The 26,254-nt window shown below is 34.8% G+C and overlaps 3 protein-coding genes across 4 annotated transcripts; 2 read left to right on the top strand and 1 right to left on the bottom strand.

Annotated features, from left to right (window-relative positions):
- The first annotated feature begins 3,582 nt into the window (after positions 1-3,582).
- Positions 3,583-4,823, top strand: LOC112510904. The gene is made up of 5 exons (XM_025116258.1): positions 3,583-3,942; positions 3,994-4,089; positions 4,181-4,265; positions 4,353-4,477; positions 4,614-4,823. Exons 1-5 carry the CDS (start codon positions 3,583-3,585, stop codon positions 4,821-4,823), a joined length of 876 nt encoding a protein of 291 aa, XP_024972026.1.
- A 1,814-nt stretch (positions 4,824-6,637) lies between these two features.
- On the top strand, positions 6,638-9,729 carry LOC112511389 (mediator of RNA polymerase II transcription subunit 18). Its single transcript, XM_025116989.1, has 6 exons — positions 6,638-6,777; positions 7,002-7,080; positions 7,801-7,900; positions 8,422-8,479; positions 8,571-8,927; positions 9,517-9,729. Exons 2-6 carry the CDS (start codon positions 7,045-7,047, stop codon positions 9,617-9,619), a joined length of 654 nt encoding a protein of 217 aa, XP_024972757.1. The 5' UTR covers positions 6,638-6,777; positions 7,002-7,044; the 3' UTR covers positions 9,620-9,729.
- Positions 9,730-10,274: 545 nt separating this feature from the next.
- Positions 10,275-25,518, bottom strand: LOC112511865 (exocyst complex component SEC3A-like). 2 transcript variants are annotated; one of them, XM_025117689.1, is made up of 25 exons: positions 25,155-25,518; positions 22,464-22,534; positions 21,778-21,858; positions 21,611-21,678; positions 21,423-21,525; positions 20,703-20,848; positions 19,064-19,181; positions 18,448-18,552; positions 17,293-17,394; positions 17,080-17,217; positions 16,015-16,143; positions 15,842-15,922; positions 15,675-15,749; positions 14,749-14,922; positions 14,480-14,612; positions 14,344-14,402; positions 14,065-14,235; positions 13,915-13,994; positions 12,326-12,407; positions 11,535-11,632; positions 11,308-11,416; positions 11,107-11,175; positions 10,882-10,947; positions 10,717-10,806; positions 10,275-10,605 (listed from the first exon to the last, which is right to left on the bottom strand). In XM_025117689.1, exons 1-25 carry the CDS (start codon positions 25,330-25,332, stop codon positions 10,495-10,497), a joined length of 2,637 nt encoding a protein of 878 aa, XP_024973457.1. In that variant the 5' UTR covers positions 25,333-25,518; the 3' UTR covers positions 10,275-10,494. The 2 variants fall into 2 exon arrangements, with proteins under 2 accessions (XP_024973457.1, XP_024973456.1); XM_025117688.1 differs by having other exon boundaries at positions 15,675-15,872.
- Between the last annotated feature and the right edge of the window lie 736 nt (positions 25,519-26,254).

Raw genomic sequence — 26,254 nt, 5'->3', positions numbered from 1 at the left:
TCATACGAAAAACGTGTTTTGTTATAACGAAGTACAAATCCAAGATCATCTACTAGCGAACATAGACCTGACGAAGTGTTTTATTATGGTTATATTCAGTCAAAGAACAACGACAATACATGTATTGTCGTGAAAGCACTCACTTTCATTGTGATGTGGACTACCGTTTCAGTTGTGAAAATAATATGAGTTGATTTTGTAATGTTCATTGACTTTTTTGCTATTAACTCTAATCAATTCACTGAAAGGACGATGTTTGTTGAACTTCACCGATGGAAACACTTAACCACGAAACTTCAAGACGTGTTCCGAAAAGTCCATTTCTAAAAATCATGAAAAACCGAACAATTACTAAACACCAAATATAATCTATAACACCCAAATTCTTGAAAAAATGACAATCTTCTGGCCAAATGGCAATATCAAACACTTTCTACTTCATATATAAGGGTTATAGCCAACAACTTTCGAAACGCAAGATCTAGGTTAATAACAATTGATATTAAAACCTACATAAGAGTTGCTATCTCCAAGCTACAAGTGTCACTAGTACCACCCCTGCCAGGAGTCCAGTACCTGATGCACATGTCGACAAGAAAAAGTGTTAGACTTAAAGTCTAGTGAGCTTAAACAATTTTCATCCCAAAGAAATGAAGTGATGAGACTGAAAGAATGCTACTAACATCACAATTTCCCAAATGAAACATATTTATTGTAAAAGCAACATCTTTCTCAAAAACCCACCATTTCCATGATGAAAACTCCATATACAAAACGCCAAATTCAATATAAAACCAAAACCAATACTCAAAACGTGAATTACCTAAAAAATACATATACCGAAACATGGATGAAACTCCATTATCCAAAACACCAAAATATGGGCAGGACTTGATATCCAAAATGACAACTCATGGCTAACACTCCATGGCCAAAATAACACCGAAAATATGGGTAAACTCAATACCCAAAACAACAACTCATGGCTAATACTCCATAGTCAAAGCAACAACGAAAATATGGATAAACTCAATAACTAAAACAACTCCTCATGGCTAACACTCTATAGTCAAAGCAACACCAAAAACAAGGATAAACTCAATACCCAAAACAAAATCTCTCAGTGACAGGAGAGACCTTTTTTCCATTGACTATGGCAAAACACAGAGTAAGCCATAGATCAACGTTAACATGTAGCACCTCAAGATTCAATTGATCTTAGTGCCTAATTATCCAAGTTTCACATCAAGACTCATGTCCTTAGTGCCTACCACGCGAGGTAGTACCTCAAAGCTCATGGGTCTTAGTGTCTACCCCTCTGGATAGCACCTCGAGATTCAATAATCTTAGTGCCTACTATATAGAGTTTCTTATTGCCAGAATCTCACTTCATTTACCCCCTGGCATCCGCAACCCTTTCATATACAGAACTCATAATGTACACCTTAAACATGCTAAATAACTCTATAGGTATTCATCTTTCATATACATAACATCTTGTATATAAAACGTTCGACGCCATGAATACCATACTATTTAGCACACGTACAGGGATCAATACGATCAAATAACACCAAGACTCCACACACGCCAAATACGATCGACTCATAGGCCTATGGATCAACTACAACTTCAACTTACATGACGCCAATTTAAATGATTAACACACTCAAAATATGTATTCTCAAATAAGTACGCAATATATGCAAAACTCGTTCATTTATCACCATTGAACACCATTGAACCATTTTTGTGGAACAATGTCTCAAAACACGTTTGAACTAATTTCAAACCAACAAATCCTCCAACTTACTTGACTACTCTAGGAAAGTCAACATAAGTCAATCAAATATATTTACTTCATATTTATGCAATTTTATTTATAAAATGGGAATATATCCCAAACTCCTATTTATTTGAATCAACCTTCAAAATATCACAATAGAGTGATTTGTATCTTTTAAATGTCTCGAAACCCCAAATATACACATTTTTCATGGTTTTATGAAATCAATTGTACCAAGGATGCAAATATACAAAATAATCACCAACATTTGATGAAAACACAAGGAACACATTTGAAAGCTTAAAATACTTCCACATATTCTATACTATCAAATCTCAAACGATCGATTAAAACTTCTGTGTAAAATTAAAATAAAATATAAAATCATTGATATATTTAGATGACGAAAGAATTACATTAGTACAAACAGTTTATCGTAGAATTGTTCTCAAGCAAATGGCTTTTACTTTCTGGTGAGGATTATGTATATCTTGACTTTATAGGTTACGGGAATAAATATATGTCGGAGTTCGGTCTATTTTGGATAAGGAAGTGCCAAAGAAGGAGAGAGCAGGCAACAATGGTGAAGTCGGATGCTCGAAGCAATTTTTTTTTACGACAAGACTCAGATTTATCTCTCTTCTTTTTGGGTATGAAGCAGTGTTAAATGACTTCTCCGGTCGAGGAACACATTAAATATTTACACATAACAAATATCTTCTGATTTCAATAAGAATCCTCTGTTATCGATTGTTGGAATCAACCAACAAACTCGTATCCAACACTGAGTTGTGTCAAATTCGTATAAGCATGAATTTTCGTGTTTATTTTAAATGATTAGATAACTAAAACTTCGGTAAGTTAAAAAAAATTAGAACTCATACCGGAATTTGACATCATCTTTCTTCTAATTCCACCGGTATGTTTCTTTAATTAACACTTACCAAAGACAAATCATATACAAGTGGTTCATGTTAGTTTGTGATACTTCTTTCGATTACGGTAAGCTATCTATAACTTTCAAGTTAAAACTAGTTTTATCTTATGTAACAGTACAAATATAATAATGATGTCGCAAAGCTGTACAAAAGGGTCGCTTGTCAACGGTTATCGGATAAGTACTTACCGACAATAGTCATCACTCTCATTTTCTTTATCGGGTAACATTCCTCGTCTAGATTGTTGGTAAGCGTCATTGCCCAGTAAACACTTGTCGGAGAAAAGTCTTCTCCCTTACTTACCGGTTAAGATTAAAGTAACTCTTATGCTTCTTACCAGATAAGATTTTGGTCTTTGCTATTTTCACCCATTAAAACAAGTAGCATCCAATAAACACTTGTCCAATATTTCGTTACATTTTTAATATATTTAACTTTAATTTTTAATTAATTATGTGGATTTTGACTACAAAAAATTGTGCTTTCCAGGAAAACCATGCACTCGCATGTCTTCGTCGTGTGGTGTGGAAAAACCAACGTGACCTTCTTCAGCCACGCCGACCGTGGTTGCTACCTTCTTAGACGTCCACGTGTCCGGACCAGAACCCTTGTGGGCCCACACGAATCATAAACGCACATAAATCATGCAAAAAACCTTCCCCGTATATTCTTCGAATTTTGCCTTTTCAAATTCATTGACCAGAAAATTCAACCCAAAAAAGTATTTCAAAACCCCATCAAAAACCCCATTTCCCCTGCCAATTTGCTTTGAATTCTACCCTTTTTGCCACCAGTCCTGTATATAATCTTCAATCTCTTCCCTCCCCAACTCTCCGTTCACCGGAACTACAAAAAACAATGGCGGCCACTCAATTGATACGTACTTGGAGGCCGTCGTCAGCCATTTGCGCCCCTTCAACCTCCCAAACGACGTTTACATCAGTAAAGATGAAGTGTAGCATGAGCAACGCGATTGGATTTAGCTTAGAGAACAATCGGTTCACAGGAGATGGAGAGAGAAAACCGGTGGTGATAGCTAAGGCAGCTGCCTGCTCTGAGGCGGCGGTGAACCGTGCGGTCGATGCACCGATGCAAACAAGGCGAGGATTAGATGTGGTTACTCTGGTGGCGATTGTAAGACCTGCGGTGGTTCGGAGGTTATTGTTGGTTACTAGATCTAGATCGTGGAGATCGATTGTTCAATTGTTCATCGAAAAGGTATCAATTATCTTAATTCTTTTTGTAATTTTAAGTTCCTGATGCTTATAGATCCATCAAAATTTTCAGGCTATAATCGATTGTCGATTTTTCACGCTGTTCGCCATAGCAGGAACCTTGCTCGGTTCAGTTTTGTGCTTCCTCGAGGTAAAAATCTTACAAAATTCAAAAATTGTGTGTCAAAATCAAATTGATTATGAAATTCGATCCAAATCCCTAAATTTTTGATAAATTGCAGGGAATATTTTTGGTTATGGAGTCATATTTCCAGTATTTTCAATCCGACCATGGCCATATTATGCAACTACTTATCGAATCTTTAGGTACATTGATCTCTATATCACCATCCATATCGATATCTTTATTTAAGCAAACAGAACATGAGATTAGAAGTGTTTTTGGGGTTGCAGATATGTTCTTGGTTGGAACCGCAATGCTTGTATTCGGGATGGGATTGCATGTCATGTTCGTGGGATCGCAGGGTTCGAAATCGCAGCTTCATTCCTCTAACTTTTTCGGAATTTTCCATCTCAAGGTACATAACATAACAAAAATCCTTATGTAACAGTTTTTAATGAGTAATGATTGAAAAAATCTAACCGGATTTATTTGAATTCTTGATGATTTGTGAAACGAATCAACAGTTTTAGTGACCATGATTGTTGTTTCAGGAAAATCCATCATGGGTCGGAATGAAATCCGTGATCCAAGCAAAGTCGATGATCGGGTATGCTCTAATGTTGTTGCTTCAAGTCGGAGTGTTGGAAAAGTTCAAGAGCATACCTTTGGTTACCGGATTGGATCTCGCATGCTTTGCCGGAGCAGTATTTGTTTCGTCTGCTGGTTTATTCATTCTCTCAAAACTTAGTCTTGATTCTTGATACCCGATCTTAAAATATATATATATATATATATATATATATAGGTAACTTAACGAGTGGTATATACAAATCGAAGGCCGAAAACACAATTCTTTATATTCTTAAATTATTTTGTAGATCGATAGTAATCCTTATTGTAACAGTTTTAGATACTATCATGAATGATATTGTAACAAGTTAATTCTTTATATTGATACCTATGGATGAATGACTTGATGTTCGATTTTATTGAAACATGTCACGTTTTTTACAATGTAGTTGTTAATTGATAAAGTTGTTGGAATTTTGATCACTATGGTTTTCTAAAATCAAATAATGTGTCAAACTTTATCAATCACATGTGTGGTAATCACCAACAGTCGAATATGGAATGGTTGAATTGAATTATAAGGATGACAAATAAAAAAAATGTAAAGTGTAATAAACAATTAAAGAAAGCAAGACAGTAACGCTAATGAATAATATGGTTCCACCATCAGTAACATAATGTCCGTCCATAAATGAAAGTAGGAAACTCTATTGATGGAGGATACTGAAAACACCAAATGGTGTTTGATCTTTCTGTAAAATCTCTCTCAAATTAGGGTTTTTTCTCCCTCATTTTTTTTTGTCTATAGATGGCAACTAAGTGGTTGTGTTTATACTTATCAATACGAAAAATCCAACTCATGTGTATGCTAAAAATGGTATTTTGATTTTATGTTCGTTCACGTGCTTGAAGCAAATCCTTCATGGTTGTGAGGAGGCAACGAAAGGTTTTTGTCCACCTTTTTGGCGTAAAGCAGGACCTTCACGGGCATGAAGAATGTCACTCATGACTGTGAAACAATTTCAATGACCTAACAACTCACCATTTTTCAAGGTTATATGGCTCAACTTCTCATCAACCTCACCTCACTTCACTTCTTGTTTCATATCATATAATATATCGTCACATCACTTCAAATACAGGTAATGGATAAAAAAAATATGAGGTATAGTAATGGCAAGTTTCATTAATTCAACAAAATTTGTTAACGGGATATGTTTTTCTATGCAAAATATTAAATTTTGTTATTCAATCTCGACATGAAATTACGTTTCATCTAATGGAAGTTTTTTATGAAGCGTAACTGTATAACATCAATTTTAACAGGGTGCCGAAATCTTACACTAAACACTGTTTATTACATCATTTTATCTTCAATGAACATACTATTTTTTACACCAAATTTAACATTATCCATTTACATTATTTTCTGTACAACCTTTCACAATTTTAATTTTTGAGATGTGTGTATTCTTATTTTAAAACTGATAAAATTTTAATAGTTTTTACTTGCTATACAAATATCTAGTAATTATCTGTCTTAAAATAGGAAATTTTGATGCCTAGTTATATTGATAGAGAATAAAAAATAGAGTTTGTTACTATATATAACTTTATTATATTTAAATGTATTTTGTCATAAATAATATTATAAATTAAAAGGAGTAGTTAATCTTTTATTATTTAATGAAATGTATTAATAATTAATAACAAAATAAAATAATTTTATTAAATTATATAGCAAAGACAAACTTAAGTGTGTTTAAGATTGTTTATAAAAATAACTTATTGACTTATTTCGGTATAGTATAGATAATAAGCATTTTTAAATTTTTGGATAAATAACTTATATCAATATCAAACCAATAATAAAAAGTTTTTGAAAAAATTAAACACTTTTGACTTATAATAAATTTATAAATATTTTTATTAAAAAAAAATTCAAATAAACAATCCTAAACACCCTATTTGAAACTTCCCCCAATTCTTTTCTTCCCAAAATCAGAATCCTCCATTGCAAACCCTTTTTGCTACTCTTTTCGCTTCAGTAATCGAGCAGCATCAAACAATACCAGAGCATATTCATCATCTACCGGAAGACGAATTTGGCAAACTGCATAATTCAATTTATCGGCCTGTTTTTAGGTATGTATGTTTCACTTTATGAAATACTGATTGGAGATTGTTTTTGATCCCCAATTCGAAATGGATTCTTCTGATCCCGATTCTGTGGAATCGGAGACCTAAACTCATCACATTGATATTCGAGTCATAATCAAAACGTGAATACGGCCTATTCGAAGGCTAAAGGAACTTGTTGTCTATTGTGGGTGTAATTTTGTTTTGTTTTCATTGAATTAATTTTACAGGTAAATAGAACTGTTGTTCAGCTGAATTTGAAGCAAAATACCAATGGAATGCGTGGTTCAAGGAATTATAGAAACTCAGGTAAACTATATTGGTGCGGTACGTTGTGGATTAATCATATGATCTCTTTGTGGATGTTTTAGGTTTATGCAAATGACACCTGGTTATAAGTTTTGCTGTTAAATTAAAATAACGATGGAAAGAAAATCCTTTATCTAAACCATCGATTTTGAGTATCGGTTTTCAGAGTACAAGTCTGCTGAATCTTTAGTTATTACTTAACAGGGGGATAAGTGTAACATCCCCAACCAACTGTACCAGAAATTGTCCACTTTATCTACGCTAGACTCATGGTTTTAGACCGCTTCAGATAGAGGACGTATTTGATCCTTATAAGGCAACCTTGTTAAAGTTTTTAACTTTTTTTATTGCTTGTTTAGAAAGACAGGATCACAAGACTAAGATTCATATTTTTTTCTCAACCTGTCCTGCTAAGAAAAAGATAATTGGATTAGTTCATTTGCACAAAAATGGTTTGCTAATTTAGAATTTAGAGGATTATAGACAAAGGGTAATGATAGTTCTGCTTTATATCTCCTGGTATGTGTTTTCCCTTCTTAAATGTAACGGATAATATTTGCATTCAGGCAAGTGCAGATCTACCGAGTACCTTAAAATATGTCATAATGTGATAATGTAGATGGTAAAACTAGTTTAAATTTTTGGAATAAGTTTTTTTCCTAAACAAACTCCTAAAAGAGAAAAAAATGCATGTTTTCTCACATGGCCTTTGTTTTGCAGCATGTTGAAGCCCTTGAGATTCTTCTTCTAGGTCTTTGTGGTGTTCACAGGGTACGCTTAAGGGTTCATGAATTATGCCTAAAAAGCGGCCCCAACCTAGGTGAGTTGTCTCTACATATGTAAGAAGGAATTCAATATGCTAACAGCATGTAAACATGAATATAAACGGCTAACCTATCAGGCCTATAATACCCTTTTTCTGTTTTTTGAATCTTGACCTTACAAAGGTGGGTGTTGCTTATGCACCCTATTTATGTCAGAATCAGATCAAATCATACATTAAAAATATAAATATTGAGTTTTAACGTTAACGTGTGCGAGGAAAAAAAAAGTAGGTAGGAGTGTATGTAGCAAGGGGTGCATTTAGCCTACCCCTAAGAAGAAGGTACTCTAAATACAAATCGTTTTTCTTGTTCCAAGTTCATAATTATTAAAACTGAGAATCTAAATCTGTAGATTATGCAGTTTATTGTTACACATTCCTTTATTCTTGGGTGGGTGAGCTGGCAAGACAGTAATATCAGCTGCTCTTGTTCGCACTTCCCCTTGCCATCTGCTTTACTAAAAGCCGACTGGTAAGAGTTCTTGGTTTATATGGTAATTGACAGTCTGATTATATAGGTTCCGAAGCATCAGAGGTCCGACTTTTATGTGATCTTGAGCAGCCTGAGCCCACTTGGTAATAAAAACAGTCCTTTCTTCTTTTTATGCACACACATTGCCTTATTTGCATTCTATCATAGTTACAGAAATTGTATTCCATTGTATAGGACTGTTAGACATGTCGGGGGTTCAATGAGGGGTGCTGGTGCCGATCAAATTTCTGTTTTGGTGAGGACAATGGTAGAGAGCAAAGTAAGCAAAAATGTGCTTCGCTTATTTTACTTGCTTGGGTACAAGTTAGACCATGAGCTACTGAGAGTAGGATTCGCTTTCCATTTCCAAAGGAGTGCTCAGATAACGGTTACAGTCTCTTCAGTTAATAAGATGCTAAAGTTGCATGCCACTGATGAGGCCGTACCTGTAACACCAGGCATTCAACTGGTTGAAGTGACGGCACCTGCATCCGCTGAAAACTACAATGAAGTTGCAGCAGCAGTCTCATCATTTTGTGAATATCTTGCACCGTAAGTCTTTCATTTTTGTGAAGTCTTTGCATGCCATTATTTTAGCATGATTTCTGATAGAAAATAATAGAATACATAAGTTGGAACAAGAAATTATACATGTTATCATTTGGTCTTGATATCTTTGACTCATCTAAAGCATTTTGAACCCAGGAAAAAGTGAACTTTTTGTTATTTCTATGATATGTGTCAACTCACTAACAAAAAAATTTGTTGTATTGTATACACCATCTATTTAGCTTGGTAAATTTCTATTGTTTTCACTTATCTTTTTCACATCAGTTTGGGAATTTGTTTACTATCCTTCGGGATGATTGTTGCTAGTACTTAATTTCAGAGATTTGAAACATTGAGTTGCCCGTCTGTTACGGGTACAATTTTATATCCTGTTAAAACCTTATGCAGATGATTGTTGGATCAGTTTGGGTGTTTGCATCTGAAACCTTTTAGTTGTATGCAATCTTTAGAATTATAAAAAAAGGTTTAGTATTTTATATAAATCTTGAAGAAATTGTATTGTTTTCGGTGTAATATATTGATCTTAAATTGGTATGTGATATGTATGATATGATATGATATGATATTTCAGGCTGCTGCATTTATCGAAGCCTGGTGTTTCAACAGGAGTCGTTCCAACTGCTGCTGCAGCTGCTGCATCTCTCATGTCGTATGGTGGAACTACGATTATGTAGCCAATGTCGCTTGGTTTAATTCTTTTCTTTCGTTGTGACAATTTAGGTTGTTCAATTAGACTATTGTACACTGATAATTTGGTTTATAAATTTGGATCAGGTTTGTCTCTCTGCTTTGCTAGATAATAGGAGTAGGTGCTGACCATTTCATTACATGCATCCAAACCATACAGATAAGCAGCAATCATCCCAAACCAGACTACAAGATTGTATTAGATCCATCCATGTATCCAATTTTCACCTTCATTTTCTTTCAGTTTATGGTACGAAAGAGCAAAAGAGCATGCGTATGTTCCTATCAAGTCAACCTGTTTGTTGCACCATATGTACGGGTTTGATCATCAAAGTGCCACCCTATTTGTACCTGCCATCCAAAGACGTTCATCAGCATCTCTGCTAAATTGTTCACCTAAGATGAGGTCTCGACTCTCGGGTTCAAATCCATTCTGGGTCATAGCAATTTTACTCTTGGAGGTTGGGGCCTCATCAGTGTTCCATCAGCACCATGTGTTGAGATTGTATGAGTTATATCAATCCTAACCTAACCATAACTTCACATCTCAGTTATATAATAACTTCACATCTCAGTTATATACCCCTTGATGCTCATGTAACGGGTTCAACGCCACTGCAGGCATAAGCAATATCATCTGATAAAAACAAAGATCATACACATTCAACATATATAAATGAATATATCACTAAACCAAGTAGAATCCAGTACAATTCTGATATGGAAATCTGAAACTAGGGAACTTGAAATACAATTTGTCTGAGATAACAGTAAACAAAAATCATAAAAATTTACACCCAACCCAACCAAACCAAACCAAACCAAACCAAAATGGAACAATAATAATAATATGTGAACTAGATTACATTGTGGCTAAAAGGTCTCGGATTTCTGTTACGGATGGAATGGTCTCGGTTGGGTAGATCTTGGCCACCAGTTGAGCAAAGCTGTCATACTTGTCCAAGTATTCTTTCTGCAAATCATACATACACCATTATCATATACATATATATATATATATACTTACAAAATTCTAAATATATATCAGTCACTGCACTTGATCAAGAAAACCCCGATAAAATACCTTGCATTTATCCCATAGCGAAGGTAATAATTCCTCAGAGGTCAAGTTCTTCTGCAGTTTTTTGTACATTGCACCTATGTGCTTGTCGACCTGTACACATACCAAATACTAATTAATTATCCTCCTCCCTAAATGAGATGAAATAATCATTTATATAAAACTTACTCCTGATAAACTTGATTTCACCACCTTCCTAAGATCCATTTTTGACAGTCCAAGCTGAAAAGGAATCTGTAACAAGCACATTACCATCTCTCTTAACATTCCTTCCAATCCACCAACTACTTCTAATGTTATAACCTCTATTCAAAATACTGCTTTTTACTCCAAAGTGAAACAATCTCATCAATGGTTAGGACAAGAATCATAAGCAATCTGTTAAGCACTAACCTCTTCCGGCGTGATGGTGTACATCAAATCTTCTATTCTTCGAGCAAACTGGAAAAGTCGCTCAAATTGCTGCAAAAATTGAAATGCAATCCAAGAACAAATAATGACTAGAATGCGAAGAGAAATTTCAATTCAAATAGAACTTCGAGAAAATAAAAATGCTAAATCTGAATAGCGATAAGCAAAAGTACTTCTACTTACGTAGTATATAATCACACTGATATGACGTGTGCAAGCTTGTTCATAAGATTCGCTTGCTTGATGATAAAACTTAGCTAAAGTGGGTACAACATTAGCTAGGTCATACAGGCTGCATAAAACTGTTTCTGATCAGCATATAGTGTTGTAATCATGCTTATTGCTCCAAAGAACAACATAAATATAGTAATTAATTAACACATATATATCACTCTCCAAAATATCATTACCTGTTTTGGAATGCAGCATAGTTCTCTAAAAGTATAATATCAGCATATTTTGGGTCTGTTTGAGCAATCTTGTCCAGAGTTGCAAACATCACACCAATCTGCCAGAAATATTCACCAGCTGTGGTTAACTAGTTTGTACAAAAGCAAAAATTCAATCTTTTTAAAGATTTAAACAGAGTGACAGCTGCTTACAGTCAGGTTAATAAAAGAATTATGAGAAGAAGCTTAACAATTGTATCAATAATCAGCGTTTTAAGTGGGCCAATAAAGAGAAAAGGGAGCACATTGTTGTATCACGAACATGTGTAACTTTGCTGCAACCATACATATGTATCCTTAATTGAAACTAGGTAAAATCTTGACATGTTGGAACTTTGAAGCATGCATCATTTGGTCACATAGTACGTAATCATATGACTTCATCCATTATTGGTCCCTTTAACTGAACGCACTTGCTGAGAAAATCCAATAGACAACTAAAAGACAAAAGATACCACTTCTTACTTCCCATATACCCTAAGATATAATCCCACTTAGTTTGAATGTAGCACAAAACTTGTCTCTAAAGTAGTTATTATTGGACCTGTTTTAGAAAGGGCATATATTTGAGAGCCTCTCAATATGGAACATAAGAAAATAATTAAAAAATTGAAGGAGAAATAGTTATCACACTTCAATCTAAAGGAAAAAAGAAGCAAGCCCACAAGATTCATCTAATCATCTCAACTTATAGCAATGAGGCATCATACATGTATGTTTACAATGCCATATGATTATTGGAGAGTACTTACAAACTTAATGTATGCTTGATCAACCAGATCTCTAGACTGTCCCTGGATATACTGTTCCATGCGTGTAGCAAGGGTCGCAAATCTACAATAAATAACTCAAACCTCAATTTAACATGATGTATAACCATAATTTGGTACCAAATAGCACGCATATGGAATAAAAAATCAAGCACGATACAAAATTGTTTCATGTGCATTTCACTCATATAGATACTTAAAGCACAATACAAGTTGTTTCACGTTCACTTCACCCACATAGACATGTACACACAAGAAATGACATCCCACCTAGGGAAGCCAAGGTTCTGACTAATTTGTAGTAAATTTTGAATATTACAAAAGATCAGCCAGGAATTACTTAAAGAGCTCAAAAACTTATGTCAAGAAATGTCAAAGTAAATTCTGGATTTATAAGAAAGTAGATCCGTTCACTAGATCATAAACTCGATTGGACAGAGCTCCACATAATGAGCAGATACCGAGAGTACGAACAGGACGCCCAATTTTTTTCTGATTGGTATCTCGCCTAAATAAAAACCATTAGTAATGGTCCCTATACCTTGCCAAAAACAAGTCCGAGTTATCAAGGAGAAACATTCTAGAAGTTCATGCGTCCACATTATGTTACTTACCCTGCTGAACTGAGAAATTTAGTGGCATTGATGACTTACAAGAAAACGTTTGAGACTAATAGTTTAATAGAGTAATGGAAGTAGTTGCAAAAATTCTAGTGAGGCCCTTCTCAGGCTGGTGTGCCAACAATGGTCCAAATCAGGCGAAATGATTTCCGGGGGGAACAGGATACTCCCTCAAACTCATCATATCTTACTGGGATGCGACTAAATACTGGTTCTCTTTCCATAATGAAGTAATTTGTTTAAGCATCTAAGTGTAACTGTATCAGATATATTTAACTTTTTAACAGCTGACATATATTTCTTCCAACAACCATTACAGCCTTCTATCCCAAACTAATTGGGGTAGAACGAAAATGAAACAGACTATGCTTGTAACAAAAGAGATAAAACACTATTTTATCTCATGTGACTTTTTATATATATTCCAAATGTTGTAGAACCTAAACGGTTCTCTTATACCTTTTATCATTTATAATAGAGCTCCGTGTACACTTACATCAACTTTAACAAAAAAACATGAAGCACATATTAGAAGTAGTGCTAAGTGCTAACAGACTCCATCAGTAAGTTCTTTTTAATGCATCTTTGCAAGTCTCATGTGATCCAGGAGTCGCACTGAAGCTAAGAGGGTAAGCTCCATAGGATGATACATGGACCAAAAAGAACTCAAACCCTGAATGTAGAAAAAAGGTGAGTGCTAGAGGTGGATGTGTGGCCACACAATTAGAAGTCGTACTAGAAATGATATCTGAAGAATGTTGGTTGGCATCAACTAAAGAAAGTTGAGGAAACACTGCTTGAGAGGGTTGGTCAAATCTATCTTAGATCTTTGGATATACCAGTTAGAAGATGCGACTTAATATACCAAAAGAATGTAGCCGTATGAGCATCAAGAATTGCATTGAGACATAAGGTAAGGGAAAACAAATGTAACAGATATGACTAGCTTACCTGGGAATGTATGACAAGACACCCATTTGCCGAACATTTCGTTCATTCCTTTCTATCTGGTGGCAAGCTTCATCTACAAACTACATTGGCAAGTCACATCTTAGAGGTGATTCTAAAATCTATAGATCCAACATATAAGTGGTAACATACACGGGTAAATTGAGCAGTGATTCTTTCTTCCAGCGCATCAAGCAAGAGGCGCACATATCCGGCTGCATCCGCTTTCTGACCAGAAATATACCGTTCTGTTATGCCATGCATTGATATGCACCGCAAAGGATCAATCTTGTATGCCCAATCGACAACCGCGTAAAAATCCTCCTGAAAATCAACATATATAAGAACAAGGCTTAGAACTAAATACGGAATAAAGTGATTGGGGCTTTTCATGACATTAAAAAATTATTAAATAGAAAGATCTTCTAGTACTTGAATCCCATCGAGCAAATCACGAAGCGACTCATTTAGTGCCCCTAGCTCTGATATACCTACAAGATTTTAAATACAGAGCTCAATGACAGTATAAGTTTCATGGATGAATAGAAGCGCGTGAAAAATATTTTACTTTTGTTGTTGTCATTATCATCAATGTCCATAATGCCTAAATCATCATCATTGGATTTGTCGCCATTGGCAGGACTTCCAGGTGGAGCAAGTGCAGAAACTCCAAAGCACATGAAGTGTGAAAAAAAGGAACTCTGCAGTTCACATAGTGTAAGTGAAGAAATGAATCAATTTAAGAATTCTTCTAAAGCAACAAACAACAATAATGACAATAATTAGGACCCTTTGTGTGTAAGAACAAGAGTTGAGAGAGAAGAAGTTTATCCTAACCTCATCAACAAGGAGTGGGATAAATATTGTGAGCATCTTGGCATAAGCTTCTGAAACTGTGGAAGTATCTGCATTGTTTACATTTTGATTGGAACCAGTGGAACCTTCAAGCCAGACAGTTGGATTTCTTGATGCTTTGGTACTAGCTCGAAGCTCATTAGCAAATTCACGAGCCTGAAAAAGATTGCGAGACTTTTTAGCTAAACATCTTCTCACTTTCATGTTTTTTGCTTAGTCAGAGATGATTAGTTTTTATAAAATTACAACATCAAGCCATCTCTCAAGTAGTTTTGGTTTTCTAATGACTTGGGAAGTAAACATGCTATGGAGCTCTCATTTAAAAATATATTGTGAGTTCAAATCTTCACATCTATATTGGTTTCTCGAATAAGATGATGCAATTTTTTCTTGAAGGTCCCATTTTACTATGATGTAGCATCTATAAATCTAGTGAGGAAGTTCCAGAGGGGAACTAGTATATACTACAGTAAATGAATACTTCTCACTTCCAATACTCGAAGCCAAGACCTTGAGGTGCACCTCAGTCACAATGTCTCTCCGCATGAATTGGAAGATGGCAGTAATCTGAAGTCTATACGATCAGCTGGACCTTGAATTACAAATATATCCACATAATGGTCTTAAAGCACAACTGGACCCTGAAATCTATACGATCAGCTGGACCTTGAATTACAAATATATCCACATAATGGTCTTAAAGCACAACTGGACCCTGAAATCTATACGATCAGCTGGACCTTGAATTACAAATATATATGTATATATGTGTGTGTGTGTGTGTCCATAGCTGGCATATTTATTTAGATTTGTCCTTAAAGCACACAAAGTACATAATTTGTGTTGAACATTGTATTAATTGGTGGAAATTACATGAAAAGAAGCTTAAACAGGCACATGACCCTTACCTCACGCCGTAAAAGCAGATTAAGGGAGCTACAATAAGCTTTCCTCAAAGGACCCAAACAATTTTTATCAAGACTCTGCACATAACAAGTAAATAAGATTCTGAACATAATATTAGTAAGTAGAAAAAACATTAAAATCGATAATTGTAGCTTGTATGTCAATTGACCTTCAAGTGTTGCAACAGGCGAGCATAAGTCCTGCATTTAAAGCGGAGATCAGCGTGATCAGGCCTCTTTAGTTGCCCCCTCTGTCCAATGAAAACCACAATCAAAATTCGAAGTTCTAAATCTTAATGGCTTCAACATTACAAATAACTAAGAAACGGTCTAGGGAACAAACCTGAGAGAAGTAACTTTTATCGCTTATCATGAAATCAACCAAACTAGCAAAATAGTTTCTCAAAAACTCAGAGGCTCTCCGAACAAAAGTAGTTTTTAATTTGTCAAGTTCTGCCCTCTTTTCCCTTACCTGTAAGTTAATGAGACTACAGTTTCGTAATTATGTAGGATAAACAAAGAAATGCACATTCATGGTGAGACAAGGTTCATGACTAGTCACAAACATAAAATGCAGTTGAATCAAATATTGTCAAAAGGCCAGATGAACAAAAAATGCATAAAGTTAAATCGAGCAGTTCAGGCATGTTAGCGAGCAAAAGACTCCAAGAACCCCCAATAGGATAGTTACAATTGGTCAAGAGACACAAGATCCTTAAATTTATCAAGTGTAACATGTGGAGATAAGATACAAAGATCTACCACATAGATGTTGTCACTAACCAAAACCGACCAACTATTTGCCAACCTCACACTGCAAAAGTTCACATTAAATACCTTTGGTACTAAAATAAAATAGTTTGCATATACCAAGTGTTATAAGAACCAAAACTGTGTTACGTTTTATTGCTTTTGCCTCATGGGAAGGTTACTCATTTAGGACCGGGAGGGAAAAGACTGTACAAAGACTTCCAACCATAACCTCCACAAAACTAGGAAGCTTCTGCCCAAGGGTCACATTTTACTTTGCGTTCATTTTTTTAGCTTCGCAATAGCTGCAATGAAATACTTCACTGTTATACTGTAGCCTTGAGTTTGAAAGAACTCTCCGGTTGTAATGAAGTGTGTACTCTACTAAATAGCTATTTCTTGTAATGAAGTGGTACCTTATTATGTTCAAGTACTTTGTAACTGTTTCTTTAGGAGTAGACATTAAGATACTAAATATTTTGGGAGTTTTAAGAACAAAGGCCATTCACCAATGAGCTTAATCACCAATTCTCAGATGAAAGCTATGATTGTTACGACAGACATGCATAGACCATCACCATATTTCACATCAATAGAGAGAATAATAAATAAAAACTGTGGGAGAGTTGCAAGAGTAAAAAAGATAAAATGTATATACCGCTCTAATACTTGCATAACTTGGGTCCAAACTAGGTGCTTCAAGGCTACGTAAAGCACCTGTTAACCATTCACATGCTTCGATATTTTGAAGCATGCGAGCCTCGTCGAAGGAGCCTCCTGTTAGACATGCTGCATACTGGAATAGACATAGAACGATTGGGCTGACGATTAAATAATTTTAGCAAGTTAATACTGATTGAATATGTTGTACCTCTGAAGGAATACGCAGCCTCTCAAGAAGCTTATCCAGTTCCTCAATTAAAGCTTTATTATTTACGGATTGCATCTCCAGCTGGTTATTGCGTGTTTCTATCTGTGATAATAAGATGAAACATTATGGATCACAGCCAAAAGAGAACTTGAGATAAACATAAAAGAGACACAACCATTAACCCATCTCTAGATAAGAGTCCATGAGTCAGGTTAAAGGTTTGTAGAGAGTTGATATAGTATTTTATTGATGTAATGGTCCCATATTTCCAATCTTCGTGTATGGGTGCAGGTTTAGAGTTTGGCACATAAAGAAAAGTGAGCAAAACAGTCACAGTAAATACCATGCAGAGGTAGGAGGTTTAAGATGTATGCAGGCCTTACCTTACGTCTACCCCAAAAGGTAGAGAGAGAGTTTGGAACAAAAAAGGGATACAAAAATGTTCAATGTAAGGGGATCGAAGAAAGAAAAGTAATATATAAAGGAGGTGCCAAAAGGGAAGAAGGGGCAATTCTAGCTACGTAGTGGGTGTGAAGGATATACATCATCCATGATCGAACGTAGAAATCATTAAGGGGGTGTTTGGTTAGAGGCATTAAACAGTAATCAATGGGAATGAAAATAAAAGAAACTGTTTGGTTTTATATTAATATAATGGGCTCATTCCCCCAGAAGCCCAAATTTTCATTATTGGTTAAACCAGAGGGAATGAAAATTCATTCCCATTTTCATTCCATGATTTTCATTTTCACTCCAATTTTCATTCCTCAGCCTAAACCAAACAGCCCCTAAGGCATGAACAAAAAGATCATTGGTCGTATTTTCCAAACATAATATCATTACAGTACTCAACAAACAAAAATAATCAAATATTTAAAACCATACATAATCCCGTCGAGATGCTCGTATTTTCCAAACATAAGATCATTACAATTGATCAATATGTCCAACAGAAGAAAGGTCATTGGTAATACATATGCCCGAAGAACAAATAAATCCTCAAAAAAATTAATATCGAGACTGATAATAGATAGTCCTGGGTAAGGGATGAATGTATAGTTTGTAAATGTGGTTAAGTCTGCTATATCATGGAATGAAACAATTTCGACCTAAAGGAAACACACCAAAGTACAAATAATTTGCAGATATCCATACCGACTCAATGTCCTCTCGCATATGTCTAAGTTTTACATTAAAAATCCCCAGCCATTCATCCATGTCATCAACACAGATTGTGGCGGCCTCAAGCCCCTGCAATACCTGTAGGACATTACGCAGAAGAATTAGAAAATACCATACATAAAACATTTTGTGAGAAGTCAAACACTGAACATATGAGCTTTTCAATCAGCAAGATCACTCTTCACAACATGATGAAGGGTATAAGAATGTCATCCTCGTGAGAAACAAAGTTTAACTCAACTCAACTAATTCTTTATTTCAAATTGGTCAACTCAGGCTAAAATGGATTGCCTGAAGTAGCAATAAATCATTGTGTGCAAGAGACAGGGATGCATTGAACACCATGAGCAGAAGTCTGCATAGCAATATGTACCATTGAGTAAATACTTGTACAATCAGATTCGTCTTGGATACAAGGCATTCACAAAACACCACATTATTGTGCTACATGCATGACGATGATTCCGAAAGTCTCTAATGTACAAAAAGTCCATTCTTATGAGCATAAGCCAAGCAGACAATAGCAATAAGAAGCTTAAACTCTTCCAAGAATGCAATGTACTCGTATTACCCAGTATGAAAGGTATACCTCGTCGACCAAGGGCTCGCTTTCAAGAATGGCATGCACATTTGCTGCTTCCAAAGCATGAAGCTCACGTTTTAACCTTTCAGAAAAGGCTTCTGCTTCGCCAATACCCATAACGTATCTGGAAACAATGTCATTACCAAGATCACCATCAGCAGATTAAAACAATCCCATAAGAAGAGGCTTGATCTCTGGAATTTAGTATATACTAGTTGTATGGATTATTTAAACAACAACAATTCACCATATAATAAGAATGGTCCATCCCTCCAGAGCAACCTACATGCCTAACCTCATCAAATAGGAACATCGTGAATACAGTAAATTATGCATTTATCTCTTGAAAAGTTCTACCAAGTACAAGGCCATGAATATATATAACAAGAAAACAACTACTATTAGAACAATGTTCAATAACAAACTAGAGGGGTAGTCAAGCCAAAGAGTGCATAATGAGGATCCCTCCTGGGTATAGGGAACGTAAATAGCATATTTTCTTGGGCAAGTAACAGGGGTGCAGCTCTCTTGCTGGGAGGGGCAAATTGAGGTCCTATAATAAATAAACAAAAAAGTGAATTCAACATCTATATGTCATAGCTAAACTTAAACCTTACATCAGCTGGAGAGTGAGAGAAAAAGAGATAAGACACAACAGGCAACGAACAACTGATCCATCTCTCTCTCTCTTGCTCTTACAGACTTGCACAGTGTTGAACTTTCAAACCTTAGTCCCTCAACTTTGCACAGTGTTGACTGTTGAACCTTTTTTTAATCATTTTAACTTGTTCCTATCGTTTTATTTTCCATTTCAGTTGATAAATGTGCTGTTATATGAACAATGCTTATGAGCAATACATATTATGTGGTGTTCTTTATTTTTTATGAGTGGCAAAAGTCAATGGCGGTATATTATCATTGTTTCATATATCTATACTTACTATATGATAAAACATTTGACAAAAACTCTTAAAAACTACTTTTTATGCATGAAGTACTGTTTATTGATGCATATTACTTAAAATTCAAGATTACAAGTAGATTGTGCTTAAGTACAACTTATTAAAGCTCTATCTTTGAATTCTTGTAACTAGCTRTAGATAAACATAATCAAATACAGAATAAACATCTCATTTTAAATATAAAAAATCTAAAATATAATTAGGATAATCATTAAATTATAACAGAATACTTAATTATTATTTTTATAAAAATTATATTATTAAACCTAAATTAAATTATAAATAAAAAAATTGAATTAAGAAAATTACACCAAACACAATAAGTTTTAGAAAGATTAATTTGATATTGATATCGATATATTTTTTTTAAAAATTTATAATATTTTTAAATTTACATTTTATTGAAAAAAAAAAACATTATCGTTTTCTCAAAACCACATAAAACCCTATTATATCGACATAAAAAGGGAATAAAACGGAACACTGAAATCAAGATGTATCTCGATGCATTGCACGAGTACCCTTCTTGTATACTACTAAAGCATTGTATATTGCTCGATTTAAGATTTACAGGAAACAAGTATTCTTCTTATGTAGCATCATCAAGTTAGGTGTATAAAATCATGGCATAGGCTCGAGTAAGTAATTATTTCAGGAACAGACAAAGAAATAAGCATACATACACGCCTAAAAGAGCTTCCATGTCCTCTTCTTCTGCTTGAGAAACAAGTTCTTTTTCAACTGTAACCTTCATGTCACTTTCTGCAACAACATCCATGTCATGGCCATCTTGAATATTTTGTTTCTTAGGAACTGCAGGAGTATTTTCCTATACATGGGTTGTAAATTTATCAACAATAATGAGCCATGGGCATAGAAAAACTTGGAGTGAGGACCAAGTGATAAAGAAAAATTAAGTGAGTAAAAAATTTAAAACATGATTCTGAAATGGCCATGTGTAAAGCTCCTGAAAAAGTGGAGGGAGCTGTTAATTGACCAGCCAAAGAAGACAAAGATCTAGCTCCCAAAGTACAATTAATATGTACATGTATGTATTAGCTCTCATGTGTCAACATGCAATTAATGTGAAATTATTGGTTGATAGCATCAATCAAGATCTTTGCTTCAAATGGGAACTAGAATTTATAACTTTGGAAAATATAGGTGAGAAGGAGAAAAAATATGTTGAGATCAAGCCAGAGTTTTTGCAACTAAATGTTACAGTTTGAACCTTAAATTCCAAAGTTATGTATCGCAGACCAGCCAAAGTAACGAATAATGAGATGTTGTGCATGTCTAGTCACAGCAGCTATCTAATCCCAAGTCCATGAGGCTTTGCATTGACATGATGGAAGTTCGTGTATTTCAACATAAACAACAAGACTAAGAGAATTCATACATACCTTGGCCCAAAGAGCCATCTCCACTACATCAATACCTACAACTTTTGGTAGATGGCCCAATATGTCTTTACATATGTTTAATATGTAGAGCAAGAGACGGTTCCTAAAACATCAGAAAATACATTAGAATTGTAAGCTTTCCTGTCATATTATGGTTGATGTAAATGCATAGGTTGAAACAACAGTACCTGTCGTCAATATTTCTCATGGTCCACTGAGGAGGAGCAACACTCTGGCTTCTAAGATTATCAAAACCCTATAGAAAGATTAGCCAATCGACAAACTTGCTATATTAAAGCAACTGTGACCCAGAAGAAGCAAAAAATACAAATCATGTGAAGAAAAAAAGGATTACCAGCATAAATGTGCATCCACTAGGATCATTAGTTAAAACTTCCACCTTTGAAAGATGCTTCAGCTTGTATAATTTTGCAGGCTACACATGTTTCAGAAATAATATTTGTTAAATATTCTGACTTTTATGCAGGAAAGAAATACACATGTAATAGAACTTATGAGCTCGGTGTGCTAGCTCTATGACAACAGCTTATGCATGCCATTTGTTAAACGTCCAAAACACAAGGATTATATGATGCATGTCGACATGAGCATGCACCTTATGTCAACTGACAAAAGTTTTACTATGCAAAGACTAACAGACAGAGTTACAAGAACAGAAAAGCAAAAATGTTCGATTGAATGATGGGACTTGATCTTGCCTAGCAAAGAAACAATTAACTGGGACCAGAGCATCCGTAGCAGAAGTGGACATTTCCTCCATGTTCCATTTTATATCATTTTTACTAGCTTTATAAAAAGTGATCTATGGATATCTGATTTTCAAGTAACTATGTTATACTTTGTCCTTGTGTTAAAGACAATTTTGCCCCCTCGATGAAAAAAATCAATACTTCACTCATCAAAATAAAGATGTATTTCAACCAACACAACCTACAAACGAATACTCTAAATAAAAATGTTCTTGTGCATGCGTGCAGGTAGAACAAGATTGAGCAGAAGAAGGAAAAGTCTAATATGTACCTCAAGAACTCCTCCATTTGAATACTTCAAGACATGAAGAAAGGCCTTAGTTTGTTGGACTTTTTCTTTTGCTGCATAAACCACAATTAGTTACATAGACCAAACTACACAGAACACCTATCATTTCGCATTCATACAATCAACTCGGAGAGTAGGGATATTGATGACTTCTCAAATATTGATAAATCATTTTCAACCCCAAAGAGCAATCAGAAGCTAGCCAAACAAATAGATCCACCAAGTAAACATGCAAGGGAGATTGATCTCAACAAACAATAACATTTTCTAGTATCTGAAATGATAAGAATTGCACTGTTTCAAACAAATTTCAAGCAAATACACAAGAACCATTATAGAAATATCAAGTTAACTATTGATCATGGTGGTTGCCATTGTAATAACAGTAGATGACTTCATATATTAACTATTGTTGATTTCTCATATGGCCACCTTCAAAGATTATAATAAATGACAATAAATCATCATAAAGAACTATAGTACAGCCTGATTATGTATATTATAGAAGCTTTTATAATATAAAAACAAAGACATATAAAAAAAGTACGACCAGTAATAAGGTTGGGATAAAAAGGTTTAATGTTGTTGCCCCACCAATTATGACCCAAAACTTACATATATCTTGTTACGAATTACTCATGCCCTTTTTCCATGAATATTCATTGGTAACATTAACATGCCATGATATTTAAAAAGAAGTATGCACAACTTCTATATGACTTCTTTCGGCCCTTCCCCACAGAAAACCCAATTTTACTGCTCCATCAGCAATAAGCCCTATGCTAATTTTACTTGCTCAGAAACACTGAAAATAACATGCCTTATGACACATGTTGAAGATGACCAATTAGTCTCACTGATACCTTTCACGCTACATATATAATAACCATATTTTGCCTTATGGGAGAAGCCAAAATATTGAAATTCTGTAAGCAGTAAAACTACCCTAATTTCATTGTATTAGTAAGCCAACTCGAGCCACGATTACCCCTCCTATGTGCATTTGAGCATGTCATTACCATTTCATCATTCTCTACTTCACTCCGCTTCTAAAATATAAAATACCATTGTACCTCAAATCGGCATGATCAGTATGAAAATCTTTAATCAATTTATCTAACTTCGTCCCACTTGGTAACTTATTTATTTCTTTTTTTGACTAATCATCAAAATAAAGACCTTCTATTGGCTATTCACAAGTTTCATATTTGTATCATTTTTAGCCAGCTTAATGAGTCTCTGATCATCCAATAAAAATTACTAGTGTCAGACTTCATACATAGATTGCCCTACTTCTTACCTGGCGCACCACGCTGATTTTTGAAACCCTGTTGTGCCAAAATTTAACCTGGAAACAACTAGAAGGCCAAGTGTATACTTCAATTAAACTAAACTGTTGGTTACAACACTTCCCTCTACAGTTAAGTTCTCTCTTCCTCTCCTTGTCACTAAGGGTTCCAAATCAAAGCAATATAATTCATCATCTAAAGTTTAATTCGCGATTGGGGACGTCTTCCCTTGAATTGTATTAGATGGGTGTCCTTCATCTAAAGGCTTCTCGCGTTGTGAATTTGTCCACATAAAACTCATCTTGTTGCAGGAGAAGGTTTTGGTATGCTCAACTAACATTTGACAAGTCTTCCTTCTATTTCAGTCAAGAACAAAGGTTGGCCAACATTGAATTCAGGAAAAGATCAGAAAAATATTGATAGCAGAAATTGCAGGTAGGAGTTAGAAGAGAAATAATATGATCAGTACATTCTGAGGTAAAATATCAAAATTAGGATCAGAATAATGAAATCACAAAAAAGTTATTTCTAGCACAACAGTGGCAATGGGGATATACAACAGCAGTTGATTTTCTGTCTAAGGTGGTAGTGACCGTAGACCAGGAGGGTGGAATAGGTTGCCGTGATGCAGTGGATGGAAGCAGCATGAGCCATGAGGCCCTTCATCTTTTTCCTCCTCTAAAGTTTTATTTCTAATTACTTTTTACATTTGGCCTCCTAACTTTTTTTCTAATTCAGAACAGAAGGTTCTCAAAGCCAATGTGGCATGCCTTATTGCGACATAACATGTCAGGTATGGAGTCTTCGATCAATCAGAGATGAAAAGGTTGTCAAAGTGGTTTAAAGAGATATTGGAATTGCTAAATTGATGAGCGATACATTGGTCTTTTTTGGTAATTTATCCTTCATTCTTGTTTTCTCCTTTTAACTCGTCTTCTTGATCATTAAGAGTCGAGGTAGAGAACTCGTGTTTCACATTATCTATCATTTTTAACACATTTATATTATCTACCCCAATCCTTTCTTCATCAGAGACTAAGGTAAGCAAGCAACTTTCCACAACGTATCTTCTTGAATTCCTATCCTTCATTTACCCGTTTAAACAGATAAACTACCTACAATCAAATAATAACCTTAGTGGGTCATTAATCATGAATTGCTCAATTAGCATCACAGACAAAAATTGGAGTTCAACTGAAGATCCACAAGTTCTCAAACGCGTCAGGTGGCAACAACAAGCAATTCGTCAAGTAAATACCAACTTAACTAATAATCACAACAACATAAAAGTCGGGGCTACATCGTCCCAAACAGATAGCTAAGAGTTACCAAGCCGTGAGTCAAGGAAAAAGCAAGACAAATAGAGAGATGAAGAAAAACCTACTAGAGACTGCAAGGACCCTAGGTTTAGCCATCTGCCCTTTGCCTATTTTGCCTGTTTTGCCCCAAATACCACGGCTTTTGGCAACCCGGATCGACAATACAACCTTCTGCTTGGTGGCCTCAATTGCAACTTCACAGGCACGCCGGAGTTCAAGATCGTCGGCGCTCGATTTCGCCATTTCTTCCTGCCTACCTCTCCTCTTCCAATGCAATTCGTTCTACTACTACCACCTCTCCCCAATGATGAAGACCAGTGACAGATCTCGGAGCAATATTCAATCAAATTAGGATTCTACAGTTGGTTACTTCGTACGCGTAACGATTGAAGATTTCACCTTTTACTGATCACTTGTTATCACCACCACTTTTGGTCAAATTTTGTGTTTTAGGAGTCATCTTGGTTTTTCGACTTCAAGTCATGAAGAGGCCTATATTCTGCGCAAATTTATGTATCTTTTTTTGGTTACTTATTTTAGAATATTATAATAAATAATAAAATCTAAAAATCATCAGAATTTTATTACTCTCGTAATTCTGGTAAATATATACATATATCTATATATCTATATAGGGGTTGGTTCAAATACTGGCCAAAATTTTTGTGTTAACTTTGTTAATTAAACTCAACCAATCATATTTCATCTTTTCTTTAGGTTCACATATAACTCATGTATTAATGACAAGGGTAATTAAGTAATTTGTCATTTATATAACTCCCAAATCATTAATTGGGAGTTACAAATCTAAAATTTTCAATAATTGATGATTATGTAATAATGATATTTTTTATATGTGTTCATGTTTTGTAATTTCGATTTATTCTATCCATAATGATATTGATTTTGTAATTGTTAAAGAATTTTCGATTGTAAAGATTTCGATATCGTCCGAGTAATATGGATAAACCTATTGGAAAACATATCGACAACAATGAGAATGAAAAGGTTAAAATCGTCTACGACTAYAATYGRAATTCRAATTCATATGTAATTGTTAAAGAATTGTTCACAAGTGTTCATATTGTGTTCATATGTACATTAGTTGCATATCTCAACATTGGCTTGCTCCTAAATGTGTTCATAATGAAGAAACTATTGTTCA

This window comes from Cynara cardunculus (genome assembly GCF_001531365.2).
Source record: "Cynara cardunculus var. scolymus isolate 2C chromosome LG 4, CcrdV1, whole genome shotgun sequence".
NCBI classification, from domain to species: domain Eukaryota; kingdom Viridiplantae; phylum Streptophyta; class Magnoliopsida; order Asterales; family Asteraceae; genus Cynara; species Cynara cardunculus.
This window is presented reverse-complemented; position numbering and strand designations above follow the sequence as displayed.